Genomic DNA, 15354 nt, shown 5'->3' with positions numbered 1-15354 from the left:
TCCTGACCCGCAATAGCTGCTGTGCGCAATCTATCACCGCCCCATTAGGGCTCAACCAATCCATGCCTATAATCACCTTGTTCCCCTGTAAAGGAATGGGAACTAAATCCACCAAATAGCGCTCCTCAAATAACCTTAAGACACAATCCCTGAATACTGATGACGCTCGCACCGATCGATCATCGACAATCTCTACCTCTAAAAGGGCAATCCAACATGCCCGAGGACTCAGTAAACCTCTTACTAAGCGCAAGGGAAACAAATGATCGGGTGGCACCCGAGTTGAACAACACCTGAACAGGAATATCGTTCACATGGAACGATCCTAATGCATATACACAGAACACATATCAATAACATAACATCATAAAAATAAAGTAGAGGGAAAGAATCATACCCGTCACCACATCGGGTGTGGCGCGTGCCTCCTCTGCCGTCAGCTGAAACGCCCGGCTCCTCACCACTCGAGCCTCTGCCTTGCCTTGCCGGCCATCTGTAATCCGCAGGGTAGCTGGAGCCGGCGCCTTAACCGGCGTTGATGCTGTCAACTGGGGGCAATTGGCTTTCTTGTGGCCCCTCTGGTTGCAGTGAAAACACAGCAACTCCGATGTCTGAATCACAGGTGCAGGGGCGGTACAATCCCTGCTGAAGTGCCCTAACTTGCCGCACTTGTAGCAGCCTGGCGATCCCAACTTGCACGCTCCCTCGTGCGTCTTGCCACATTTCCTGCAGCGGCCCCGTCCCTGTTGGCCTTTCGGCCCCGCATTGGATCCCTTGGGCTTCTTCCCCGAAGCCCCCATAACATGCCCCTCCTCCGCCTTCCTCTTTCGGATGTGCTACAGATCTATCTCCTTCTCCCTTGCCATGGAAATCATAGAGTCCAGGGTAGGGCAAGCTGAAAAACTGACATGCTCCCGAATATAAGCTCGTAGCATATCATGATAACGGGTCCTCCTCATATCCTCGTCACCCGCGTACTGGGGCACCAACAACGCCCTCTCCCGGAACTTGGCGGTGATCTCCGCTACAGTCTCCGTCGTCTGTCTCATATCTAGGAACTCCCTGGCCAGCTGCTAAAGCTCGACAGCCGGCAAAAACTCTGCCCTGAACCTGGTCACGAAGTCCGACCAGGTCATAGCCTCGACAGCCGAGGCTCCCAACGAGTCACCGACGGACTCCCACCAATCCCTAGCTCGATCTCTCAAACATCCTGCTGCATACCTCTGGAGGGATCACACCTACTACAAGTTCCCTGGTCTTATCTTGGCATTCCTCGATTCGGGTACGGATCCTCTGCTTTCAGTAGTACGGGCCCATACTACCTTCCACATCTATCCGTACCTTCTCCAAGGACTACCTTGACTCCACCAGATCCCTTTCACTACCGCTGATCTCTGCTACTCTTATCCTAGGCTTTCCCTAGGAAACCTCTGACTCCACCCAACCCAGTCCTCAGCTGCTGAAGGTCTCTTGGTGATGCCAATTAGCTATTACCTGAATACAATCACATGTGACGAGGCTCGGATAATCCTTCGAGTAAGGGACTCATCCCTACAACGGTTAGGACTCAAACAAGAGCTACGCAATAGGGTCAAATCCAACACTCTGAGATTATTCAACCCTGATCACATGTGACTTTAACGTATTCACCTAATAGCTAACTCCCATCACTTCAAAGCCCATATAGCACAAAGCAAACAACATTTGGACATAAAGAAAACAATCTCAAGCAACTCTATCCTCGTAGAGAAAAACTGAACTAGCATACAATGCTAAACTTGCACTATCAGGCATACCCTAAACATGCCATCCTACTGTTGCCTACTCAATTCTAGCATGCAACTTTTCACAAAATGAAGCACATAAAGCAGGCACACAAAGCATCACTCCTAGATCCTTAGTCCTATTCTAGCATGCTGTTCTACTGAAACTGATAAGCATAACATAAGCTTGTATGGGTACTTTGGGGAATACTTACTTGAGCTTGGCCGGTCGCGCACATCACACACTTCGTTCTTTCTTAGAACCCTTTACTAGCCTTTTAGAAAACATTTTCTTTTTCCAAAATCTTTTAATCCCTCGATTTGAGTTCAAACACCCCCGAAGGTGTGTTCAAATCCCTCAAACCAAGGCTCTGATACCAACTTGTAACATCCCAAAAATACGAGCCAAAAATTTCGTTTTTTTGTTTTTTTTAAAAACATGTACTTAGAAAAACATTTAGGAATAAATCATTCAACAATCATTTCATTTCACAAAAGATGTTGCATGTCGAAAAAACATTGTCATAATCATAAAAGTGTCAGAGTACAATTTCCCAGGAAGATATCATAATGCGGAATACAAGCAGGTGTGTGATGTACTGCTACCGCGCCAGCTCCTTCCCCTTCGAAGAAGAGGTACCTGAAACCAGAACTGAAAACTGTAAGCATGAAGCTTAGTGAGTTCCCCCAACATACCACATACCATACAATCACATAACATGCATATATTGTCAGGCATATCTGGGTGCCCGACCTACCCCTTCGGTCCTCTCGACTGGATACTGTCTAGTATAACTGGGAGCTGGCCTCCCCTTCGGTCCTCTCGACCGGATACTGACCAGTATATCTGGGAGCTTGCCTCCCCTTCGGTCCTCTCGACCGGATACTGACTAGCACATCTGGGTGTTGGTCTCCCCTTCGGTCATCTCGACCAGATACTGGGGACTATTTCACCCCTTACTACTACCACATAACACACATAACTCATAGTCTATCTAGCATGGTTGGGCATGACCACCCCTTCGGCCCTATCGACCGGTAATCTGGGGACTATCTCCCCCTACTGTCACTAGCACATAACAACATATCATACTAGCACATAAACATATCACAAGTAGTAGTAACCTTAGATGAATATCACAGAGACAATCATCCATCATACAACTCCTACTGGTGGGTCGACATTGTGGCCGTAGACCTACCGCTACTGGAAGGTAACTCACCTCAAAGTAACTGCTGATCTGTGTGGAAACTGACCGTCTTCTGCTGCTGCTGCTCTGGAAATCCTCCGTCTATAATTCCCACAAAACCCTTAGTCAAATACTGTTAACCGACCTCGGGGTAAAATGACCATTTACCCCCAACCAAACCAAAAGTCAAAGTCAAAGTCACTGCCAGTTGACCCGACTCGCCGAGTCCCTATCCCTTTGTCTGACCATGAGCCCGTCTCTACTCGTCGAGTTAGGCATTGACTCGACAGGTTTTCCTTCTAGCCAAAGGCCAATAGTCCTTCATCCTACTCGCCGAGTTATATGAACAACTCGCCGAGTTCATCTTCATCCGAAGAACACTCTAAGCTGTGACTCGCCGAGTTGTTCTTGAGACAAGAAGATTGCCTTGAACTCGCCGAGTCATGCCATTGACTCGCCGAGTGACTTCATGAGTGAGTCTGGCTTCCGACCCACTGAGTCACACCTAATGACTCACTACTCCCAACCCGCAATGCGAAATTGGGGAAAACTAGGGGACTCGCGACTCGACTTGCTGAGTCAGATGAACGACTCGCCGAGTCGGCCACATGCAAAAACTATACACACGATTCTGCTTGAATCCAGCTCATGCCATTCATAGATCTGGGTTTCTAGGGCATGAATAACACGTAAAGTTTCCAACTTTACGTGTAAATAATCACCAATAAAGGTTTTAGGGCTCAAAATGCACCAAAAGAGTAGATCTAGGGCTTTCATGCAATATGGCTCCATAAAGACAGTAGATCTAAACTCCTGGAGCTCAATCACACCTAGATCTAGAGGCTAACAACTTATTACAACCCACAAAGCACAAACAAGCTTGGGGAAAGGCTCAAGAAGGACTTCCATGGAGCTAAAAGGGACTATAAGCATGAAAACAAAGGGGAAATCAAGTTATACCTTAAGGAAAACACTGAGAAAGCTCAAAGATGCCTGGCCTCCTCCTCTTCTTCTTGATCTACTCTCCTTCCCACTCCAAATCTTCAAGAAAACACACCAAATTCTTCAAACTCACAAGGAACAAGGCTTGAACGAAGTATAGAACTCTGAGGGTGAATGGGGGCGAGCTTAGGGGCGGATAAGAGGGTTTAAATAGGGTGCAAACCCTTGAAATTTAGGGTTTCATCAGACAGCGGTGACTCGTCGAGTCCAGAATATGGACTCGCCGAGTCGCCAACTTAAACGTGTTCCGGATCCCGTCTCTACTCGGCGAGTCGGACCTGCAACTTGCCGAGTCCAAGGCTAAAAAATGAAAAAACACTAAGATAAATTTTACGTACCAGAAACCACGTGCTACAAATTTATGAATATTACATGCATTCATTTGTGAATATTACATGTATTCGCATGTGAATATATTTTTTTATATATTATTCACATATGAATTACATACTTGCTCTGTGTTTTTAAAAGACATACATTGATTCTCGTGTAAAGGCATATTCACTTGTGAATATTACGTGATATATTTAGTTTATGCATTTCATCGAACAATTGGCTTGCAAATAAATTAACTTATATATCTATGGTAAAAATTCACAATTGAAGCCAATAATTACAAAACAAATCAAATCCTATCAAAATGATCAATAATCAATAGGTTTAGATCAAAAATTGTGAAAAAAATGTATGAAAAACAAAGTTTTTCAAACCTTAAAAACGATTTTAAAAAAATTCTTCAAATATATGGTTATGTTGATGAACTTTCGATTGCTATATGTTGTTTAATATTGGTGAAGGTTCCTTTGATGAAGTTGCGATGATTGATGTTCGCTAAATGATGTGACATCGATAAATATGGATTATTTTTAACGATTTTGCTTGATGCCGACGAAACTGGACAAGATTGAATCACGGTTTACACTTAATAGTACGAATAAATGTTTTTAATGACGAATCACAACATTTTGATGAATAAACGAAGATTTTTGATAAAGAATTGATGTTTTTATGAAGTGTCGATGTCCTTTTTATGAATAACAGATGACTTTGATAGCGAACAAGTAGTAGAACGTATGATGTTGATGAAGAACATATAATGTTGATAAAGAACACATAGGAACAATCGAGATGAATGAATAACAAATGGTGTTGATGAAGAACAGATAAACGATCAAGAAGAAATGATATTTGTGATTGAAGGTTAATATATCTAATTTACAAGTTTGTTACCGTGTATTTTATGTTAAGATGCTAATTAAATGATTGACTGAAAATGATTCCCCTATTCTCAATTTTTTTTATTTTTTCAATTGAATTTACCTATATATATATATATATATATATATATATATATATATATATATATATATATATATATATATTAAAACATAAATATTTTATATTTCAGATATTGGATAACCAAAATTTTTAAAATTTACTATCCATATCCGAATCCAAAAAATCGGATATCCAATTTTTCGGATATTCGAAATTTTGGATAATTTCATATCGGATTTTCGATTCGGATATTTTTAAACACCCATATAAATGTCTACTTTTATTATCTAAAATAACATTTTAAAAAATAAATTATATTAAAACTAATTTGTAAATAAAATGGTTACTGAAAAAGAGGACCTTAGTATATATAAACTACCTTTTTCACTTTTGTTTCCTATTGTGATTTTGGTCTTGCGAGCCTTTTAAATTTTTTTAGTTCTTCCAAATAAAATACTAGTACAATATTTTGAAATCAAAATTTTAAAAATTAGTATATATAATGAAAAACAGGACCTTAGTATATATAACCCAAGGGGTTGTTTATTTGTTTGTTTTATGCCTTTTTTTTAATAAAAAAAACCACCGTGTCGCACACAATATGCGTAACAATTGGCATTTCACAACTATTTATTTTTTAAAAGATTTATGATTTAAAAACTATTGTACGCACGACAAAGTATTGGATCCTCATTTTCGAACAGCTTTTCACCTTACTTTAATGATCCGTTCCGGACTTCATTAAAGGAAAAAAAAAACAAAGAAAAGAAAAGAAAGCAATATCATTTCTCTCCGGTTCCTTCCGATTTGGGAGGACAATTTATAGGGAAAATTAACTTAAAACTTTTTATTTATTTATCATCTCTTTCTTTCTAATAAATAAACTTGGGAGCAATGACCTTTCTAAATCTTTCTGTTTGCATTCCTTTCTATTGTTAAATGAAACTTGTGGTTAACTAGTAGATTATATTATTCAATATAAATTTGTTTTAATTTTTCAACAAGTTTATTATTTTAATAATATAGAAAAAGCTATTATAAACAATTCAAGTATACTGTACATAATTTCAAAATAGTTAGAGAAATTTCGTACAAATATTTTTTTGTGTTGTCTATAACAAAATATTAAAAATTTATAAATTAAATTAACAAATCTGTTGAAGCTAAACCGAAGAAATACAAAGCGTCTTGAAAAATTTAACAAAATGAACATGTTATTCACTAAATTAACAACTTTATTTATTATTATCTAGCAATTATTATATTTAATTATTTTATATAAATGTTTTTAAAAAACCATATCACCATAATGACTTTTATATTCGATTGCATATGATTAAAACTAAATAAAATTTTGATTTAGAATTATTTTTAATTATTACATGATTAATTTTCGTTTATTTCAACAGTCTGCGACGTTAAAAACAAACACACTTCTTATTGCAGTTTGCAAACGTTTGGTCTATATTTTCTGTTATATAAAGTTATAGATATTGTCCGCAGACTACAAATACTATAGCTTCGAAAAAAACGAACACCTAACTTTTCACTTTTGTTTCCAATTATGATTTTGGTCTTTTAAGGTTTTAAAATTTTATTTATAGTACTTCCAAGTAAAATGATGATACTTTGGCACCAAAATTTCAAAAATGAACTACAATAAGGAACACAAAATAATCATTTTATTTATTACAAAGATCTTATTTATAAGGACAAAAGTTCCAATATAAAGTTTTTGGTCCAAAACTGCATTACAAAAATGATATTATATGTACCTTCGTATAAATCGTAAGATCATAGGATATACAAATACTATTTCACTCATACGGGGTACATAAAGGGGGTGTATTTAGAAATTTTCTTACAAAAATCAAGTAAGACGGCGTAATGTACTCTTTATTTAAGTTAGAGATTAGAATAGTATCCATCATCTTCAACGTATGTAAATTATTTTATTTGATATTGTCTTTTTAATAAAATTATATTGATCCTGACTCATGGTGCATAGGCCTGTTCCTTTATTCTAATACGCCACCGTGTTAAATGTCTCAAACCGGTTCGACATGTAATCTTATTAGATTAAATTTGTTCAAACAACTGAAACTTGTCTGCCTTGTCGAAGATGTCCTGAAATAGAAATATAAAAGTATGTTTGTTTTGCCTGGTAATATATATATATATATATATATATATATATATATATATATATATATATATATATATATATATATATATATATATATATATATATATATATATATATATATATATATATATATATATATATATATATATGCAGAAGCAAAAGATTCCAGTTCCGGGTGCTGTCTAGCCCAAGTTGTGCACGGAGAATGTTGATGTTAAGTGATGCTGTGCACACCCGTTCAACGGGATGCCGTATTAAATCCATGCATAGCCAACACCACTCTTCAACAATAAATTCTCTGATAATATGGGTATCTCCAACATTTATGCATATATAGACAGTCTCTAATACAATGAACACGTAATAAAAACTTGTCTGATTTCCTCATTGAATGGCTGTAGCTTGTTCTTTTGATCCAATTAACCCTAGCTGCTAGCTCCCCTACTATATATATCACTTTCGTGTTTCAAAGGAACCCCATTCAAGATTCGATATATTGTAAGTTTATATATATATAGAGAGAGAGAAGGATTAATGGGGAGGTCACCAAGTTTTGAGAGGGGGTTGAAGAAAGGGCCATGGACATCAGAAGAAGATCGAAAGCTTGTGGCTTATGTTGAAGAACATGGGCATGGAAGTTGGAGGTCGTTGCCCATTAAAGCTGGTACGTGAACACACACACACACATACACACATACACTCTCTTCTATAAAACTTAGTTTGAATTCGTGTTAGTGTGTTGTTTATGTTTTTGGTAAAATACATGCAGGGTTACAGAGATGTGGTAAGAGTTGTAGGCTGAGGTGGACAAATTATCTAAGACCAGATATCAAAAGAGGAAAGTTCAGTTTGCAAGAAGAAGAAACCATCATCCAACTACATGCTCTTCTTGGCAATAGGTATTCCATACGCTTTCCATTTTTGTTTTAATTTCTATATATATATATATATATATATATATATATATATATATATATATTTCAAGAAACATATATATAGTAAAACTAAAAAAGAGACTTCTGGTGACATATGCATAAAACGTGCACAAACTTTGAAAATGTTATAACACATGAGATATCATAGACTAGAACTAATATTTGACGTTAGTATTTAGTTGTTTCTAAAGAACATACTAGTATATTATTTGAAGGATGTATGTTAATTAATAATACATTATGAATCGGTATATATGCAGATAATATTTGTGCTATTTAAAATTATCGGATGTTCCTTGTTAAGTATTAATATATTATAATCCTCTATATATTTTAAAAAAAAAAATATTTTTCTTATTTTCTAGCTAGCTAGTTGATTTTGTTCTCTGAATGGGGGTGTGGGGTTCGGCACCTGTTTGTTGTATGCTTGTATTATTGATGTAGACTGTAGAATGCGTACTAGAATGTCTTTAAAGAACCTAAGAGAAAGTGGGCACTCACATTATACATGGAGAGTGAAAGAAGAGGATAATTTTGCACCAAAATAATTAATTGATTAATATTCATATCATTTTCCATATATATGGTGAAACTGGTTCATGTCAGTTTTGGAAATTTAGATGTCAAGTTTCTTCAAGTTATATTTACATAAAAATAAAAATATATTAATTATAGTTATTATTTAAATGATTGATCAGATGGTCAGCTATTGCGACGCATTTACCCAAAAGAACAGACAACGAGATAAAAAATTACTGGAACACGAATCTTAAGAAACGATTAACCAAAATGGGTATTGATCCAATCACACACAAGTCGAGAACAGCCACTGATACCAACTTGAGTCATATGACACAATGGGAGAATGCTCGTCTTGAAGCAGAAGCTAGGTTTGTTCGTGGGTCGACTAACGTTGTTTCCCACTTTTACCAACGAATCCATTGCACTTCACCTCCTTTTATGACAAACAACAAACTGGCGATGTCATCTCTTTCACTACCATGCCTCGATGTGCTCAAAGCGTGGCAAGGTATTAATATTACTTCATGTAAGCTCTCAGATTTAAGTGGGCTACAGACTCCCAAAGACCAAACCATGCCACCAATGGTGAATCTCATTGAGAATGTGGAACCATCATCTCTTTATAAAGACATGATCACTACAGAAGATCATGGTATGAACAGCTGGGAAATCTCCAAAACTTCATTATTTAACACTCTTGAGTGCCCTCAAGACAAAGGAACTGATGATCAGAACTTGTTTGAAGTGAATGACATGATATATCAAGATGACTACTTGACGGAGGCACTTACGAATCACTTGGTCAAGGATTTCGAAGATGATAAAAGTTACTGGAGTAACATTCTTGACAAAGTAGGGAATAATTCATCATTTTCAACTGTTTTCTAAAACAATACCATCCGTACGTCAAGAGGATTAAAGCTTACAATCAATTTGTCTTCAATCTAATACGTCTTGTAATAGAATCTAATAAAATTTAATGTTATTGAATCCTGTTCATCAAATTTTGATGTGAGTAACTAATAGAAATGGTTTGTGGTTGATGAAAATAACAATATTTTTCCAAGTTTTTTTTACATGGATAGTCGTTATAGTTTTATTTTTTTGCTCTAATTAGTTAATAGTTTTAATTTTTTTGCAGGTTTGGTCTATCACCATTTTCTTATCGATTTCGATTAAATATTTAACAAATGTGGTCCCCACCACTTAGCTACCACATTTTCTTTTATTGAATTTGATTAAATAGTTCATAAATTTGATTAATTTCTTATAACGTTTTATCTCTTTGGCCACCGATTGAAGGTTCATGAGCCCCGCCTTCTTCGAACTTAGTAGCGAAAACCACCTAAGTTTCTTTTCATTGAAACCCATTCCGGAAACCAAGTTGGAAACAATCCATCTTCTATACTCTTATTGATCTGATCTGATCTGATCCAAAAGATGTAAGAATGGGTTCCATGTTGTAGTATTCTTAGCTAGAAGCTTAAACACTTGCAATAATAATGGAGTCCATGTTGCAGCCTTGCAAGTTGCATGCTAAGTTGACGATGAAAGATTCAAAACCAGTCTGGTTAAGTTTCATATCATTATGACATGCAACGTGTAGGGAGCATTATGATTTATGCACACGAGAAAAGAGAACGAAGAGCATGTTCTGATGATGAAATTAATTTGCAAAGAATAATTTAGATATTCCATATAGGTAATTTAACCTCGGGGACCATCTCCGTAACAAAATAGAGCCATATGCTTAACATAGTTGGAAAAAATGGACTAAGAGTGAAATAATTACATGGACCATTTCTCCAATGTACTCTCATTATTATTATTATTATTAGTTATTAACACGTGTAGAGTCCATAAATTAATTTTGATGTTTTGTTAATTGTACACAACATTATTTATATTTAGTTTACAAATAAAATGTTTATGTTGTATCATTAGATATATAATTATAAATTTTTTGAAAAATAAATACACAAACATGATAGAAATAATATAAGAATAATACATGAACACCAAACCATTAAACAAAATATGTTATAAATAAAAAAAATTATAATTGTCTAAACACTTCTTTATACAAAAAGAGTTCAATTAAATCGGCAAGCCAAATGTATCGAGTATGATACCTAATCACCAGGTATAATCAATTGAAACACAGTACACAAATTATATATTGCAAACAAACTCTGCGACCCATTAAGGTTGAGTAGGACCACAAAGCAACATCGTTAATGACTTGCAGAAGCACCATATTTCAGCTTCAATGCAATTAGGTCTGAGAAGATTGAAATACATAGAAAACATATCGTAAGATTGACATGTAACTGTCTACGCAACATCTTATTGTCATTTGTATTGGTTTTATTATTTGATTAACTAAATGTTCTATTTGTGCATTTTAGATTAACTCTTTATGCTAAAACAACCATGAATGATCAGTGGCCTTTATGAATTTGTTTTCTTTTAATTGTCATTGCAAATATACGACTAATGGAAATTATATACTATTTATAGACATAAAATCGTTAATTATAAATTTGTAAACACTTTTTTTTTTGTTTTTTTGTTAAAGATAAGTGTTTAATTTCATTATTTCAAAATGAAACAACTCTTTTGTTTAACCCTTACAATTACTTAACTACCAAGATGTAGACATTCCTTGCTAACTTCAATAATCAAACAACCCAACAAATAGGCTACTTGGGGATAATAATAGAAACAAAGGCATACTCTCCAACATCCAAGGACCTAACAACAACAAAATGAGTTGTTATAAGAGTAAAGCATTGTACTTTCAAATGAAATGGATGTTAGATGCTATAATACACATATAAAGATAAGATGTAAATGAGAGTCAGATGCCATTTCATGAATTAGCCTATTAAACTCAACGCCAATGTTAAAATGGAAGTAATGAAAGTAAGATGTTGTTATAGATCAAGGGTTAGTTGATTCAACAAGACCTAACATTAAGAATCATCGTGTTGTCATTTATTCTTGTAGTTTTGCATCCAAAATTTAACATGCATGATCAACATTAAATAAGGCAAAATACATAAAAGAACACTTGTAGTTTATTACTTAAATATTTTATGTAGTGATTAATTATCATACTCTTTTACCGTTTAAACGTTTAAAGGGACTATTTATTTCTTAGATTGAATAAATCGAAATATAAGACAAATGATCATTTTATCCTTGTATTTAAAAAAGTTATAATATTCATCAAATTTAACATAAGACGAGTAAAGGCTTAACCCATTAACTCATTATTTCCCGACTAAGCCAAATTTTTTTTAGGGCCTAACCAATTAACTCATTCTTTCATGATTAAGTAAGTAAGAAAACTATCCGGATTAAGTTTTCAACCCTAAAACTCATCATGTAGTTCTAGTTATTTAATCACCTTGACAAATTAACATTGATATATGATTGCTATTTATTCACATTAACCAAATTAATAAATAAACTATATTATACTATATTTTAAGGAGTTGGCTTTCAAAGTAGACTAAAAAGCCAAATCTAACTTTTATTTTCTTTTTCTCAATAAAGAATACATAAAGAAAATAAAAAGAATGAATTAAGCTATTATTTATTTAAAATTAATATCTTACTATTTCTTATACATATCATTTTTCATACAATAGAAACAAATTGCATTCACTGAGGTTAATAATTTCATCACAGAAGATCATATCAATATTAAGAAAATATCAATAAATATGTTGACATATACAAATTAATATCTTCAAAAGTCATGTCTACCTCTTTCTCATTACATACAAAAGCATACATCCCAAAGTAGAGATTTGTGTGTTCTTAGTCATCTTTCTCACCATGTTATTTTACAAACTTTAGTAATATGATCCACATATGCAATATATATATATATAAAAAATTCGATGCGCTATCCTTCTGGATCGTTCGGTGGGATAACCACCTACAATCAAGCCCTGGAACACAGGAGATGAACTCGCCTGTCGTTCTCCGGGAGGTGATTCCGGGAGGACGCTTAGACGATCAAGTCAATATCTTTTGGAGTGAGGTGGTGAGAGTATTATTCAAGAGGAACTTACCGTTAAGAGTGAAGCTGTTGGCCTTATACAGTGAGGCCTGAGTGTTGACTCGACTTTTGGGAGACAGGGGCGTCAGTCTTGATACAGGACAATCCCACTCTTTGGAGGAGATGTCCTCTGCTCCCAGCTCCGGGTTGTGATTGGTTCATGGAGGATGTTGGTGGTGAGTGCACCACTAAAGCTATCGGCTAATACTGCTTTGTCTCTAGGTGACTTTCTTACCGTGTAACACTTGTTTTCCAGATTGGATTAGTATAAGGCATAAATGAGTAAAATGCATGGTTTTTAGGAAAAATCATGTGTCATGATGTGACCAAATGGAGGTCACGACGTGACGAGACAAATATGGAGCATATTCATTTGATGATTACCGTGACGTGACAACAAGATGGCCACAATGTAACAACTGTTCTGGACCAAGCCCATGATTTTTGGGGTTCTCTCGTATTTAAGCATCTTATCCCAAGGATTAGGGTATCCTCTTCAGCCTCCATAACTCTCAAATGTTAGAAACCCTAACCCTAATACCCCTTGATGATTCTTGGCTTATTTTGGAGCTTTTGGTAGCTTGAAGAAGAAGAAGAAGAAGGTGTTATAATGTATTGATCCAGCAAGGAAACTTCATCATCATTCTCTTGTGCATATTTTGGACCATAGTAAGTCCTCAAGTTTCTATCTTTTGATGTTTTCCTCTTTAGATCTAGGTTTTATGTCAGGTTTTAGTCCCTCAGATGTGGTTTGTATGGTTTGAAGAGATAAAGTTTGTAACTTTATGGTTTCTCTGAGTCCCTTGAGCATCATAGCTTATAGATCTAGGAATTGGTGATGGTTTGAAGACTTTGCATGAATTTTAGGTCATATTTCATCTTTTGACCTAGCTTTGGGAAAGGGCGTGCATAGGGCATGCATGTCCATAAAGTTTGCATTTTTAAGGATCATTAGCGTCCTTAAAACCCTTCTCAAAGTTTTGGACTGTAGGCTTTAAAGATCAAGTACTTAATGGGTGACTTCATGCCTTAAGTGCCATTAAGGACTTAGGATTTGAGATCTTGGCATATTGGGATGTCGCAATGGATAAAGTTGGAAACTATATCCATCATGACCTTGGGAAGAATCAAATCCGAGCCTTGGAGCTCATGGAATGGATGGAAAACAACTTAATCCATTAAGCTATTGAGACACGATTCCCACGACGTGGCGACTGGGGGTAGGTCGACTGTTTTGTCTTATTCTACCACGACATGGCCAGCAAAAGGCCACAACATGGAGATTATTTGAGGTTTACTTAGACAGTTGACTGTAACTGTTGACTTGTTGACGTGGGTTGAGTTTTGGCTAATTGCTAGTTCTTGAGTATTGACTAAGGTTGGACCTTGTTTGATTCGACAGGTATGTTATAGCATCGTCTGCATGGCATAGAACTGAGTTTTAGCTGACCTCATGAGTTAGGTGAGTCTTCTCACTATACTTTATAGGATGTTATTTTTCTTTGTTATAATTGTATGGAAACCCCAGGGGTAGCCCGTGACATTTGTATGAAAGATCATGGGGTAGCCCATGACACTTATATATAAGACCATAGGGGTAGCCCATGGTAGTACGAGGAAGACCATAGGGGTAGCCATGGCACTTGTATGTAATACCATGAGGGTATCCCATATAAATTCAAGGAAAGGCCATTGGGCTAGCCCATGACACTTGGTTGTAAGACGATGTGGGTAGCGCAAGACATTTCAAGGAAAAGACGATGGGGTAGCCCATGGCAAATGTATATATATGGTATGCAGTATTTTAGGGAACTCACTAAGCTTTGTGCTTACAATTTTGTGGTTTAAACATTTTCAATTACTTCCAGTTCGAAAGGGAAGGGCCCTACTTGACTGAACAACATCCCCCGAAGGATTTTCCGCACCGATTTTTGTTGTTCTACTCTGACATTTGAAAGATATATTTTACTTTGATTGGTATTGAAACAAATGGTTGTGTGGATTTAATGATTTAGATATGAAACTTTTGTTGATACTTTTGGGATGTTACAAGTTGGTATCAGAGCCTTGGTTTAAGGGATTTAGACACACTCCCAGGCATTTCTAAACTCAAATGGAGGAATTGAATCTTTTTGAAAGAAAATAATTTTCTAAAAAGATTTTTACAAAGAATGGGGTACGATGCGTGTAATCAGCGAAGCTCAAATAAGTGATTCCCAGAATACCCATACATGTTGATATGTTATATATGTTATGGAATATTTTGTATGCTAGAAGTTAGCATAATAATATGTTCAGGGTTGCATGCTAGATTGCCTATTTAGAGAGATGCATATTAGGAAGGATGCATTTTGATGTATTGTGGCCTATAGAGTTTTACTGCTCGAATGATGCTTGCTTTATGCTTTGTAGGACTCATATTGAGGAAATTTAACTATTAAATGAA

At 35.8% G+C, this 15354-nt stretch overlaps 1 protein-coding gene across 1 annotated transcript; it reads left to right on the top strand.

Annotated features, from left to right (window-relative positions):
* Positions 1–7565: 7565 nt before the first annotated feature.
* LOC145099966 (transcription factor MYB106-like) lies at positions 7566–9846 on the top strand. The gene is made up of 3 exons (XM_079037430.1): positions 7566–8043; positions 8149–8278; positions 9013–9846. Exons 1-3 carry the CDS (start codon positions 7914–7916, stop codon positions 9722–9724), a joined length of 972 nt encoding a protein of 323 aa, XP_078893556.1. The 5' UTR covers positions 7566–7913; the 3' UTR covers positions 9725–9846.
* The last annotated feature ends 5508 nt before the right edge of the window (positions 9847–15354 follow it).

The sequence above is a fragment of the Lactuca serriola genome, chromosome 4 (genome assembly GCF_051521515.1).
Source record: "Lactuca serriola cultivar US96UC23 chromosome 4, Lser_US96UC23_V15, whole genome shotgun sequence".
NCBI classification, from domain to species: Eukaryota; Viridiplantae; Streptophyta; class Magnoliopsida; order Asterales; family Asteraceae; genus Lactuca; species Lactuca serriola.
Note: the sequence above shows the minus strand (reverse complement) of the source record. Positions and strands in the feature narration are given on the sequence as shown.

Coding starts and splice junctions, on each gene's coding strand:
- LOC145099966 (XM_079037430.1), top strand. CDS start 7,914: ATGGGGAGGTCACCAAGTTTTGAGAGGGGGTTGAAGAAAGGGCCATGG. Junction 8,044..8,148: donor GTCGTTGCCCATTAAAGCTG/GTACGTGAACAC, acceptor AAATACATGCAG/GGTTACAGAGATGTGGTAAG. Junction 8,279..9,012: donor CATGCTCTTCTTGGCAATAG/GTATTCCATACG, acceptor ATGATTGATCAG/ATGGTCAGCTATTGCGACGC.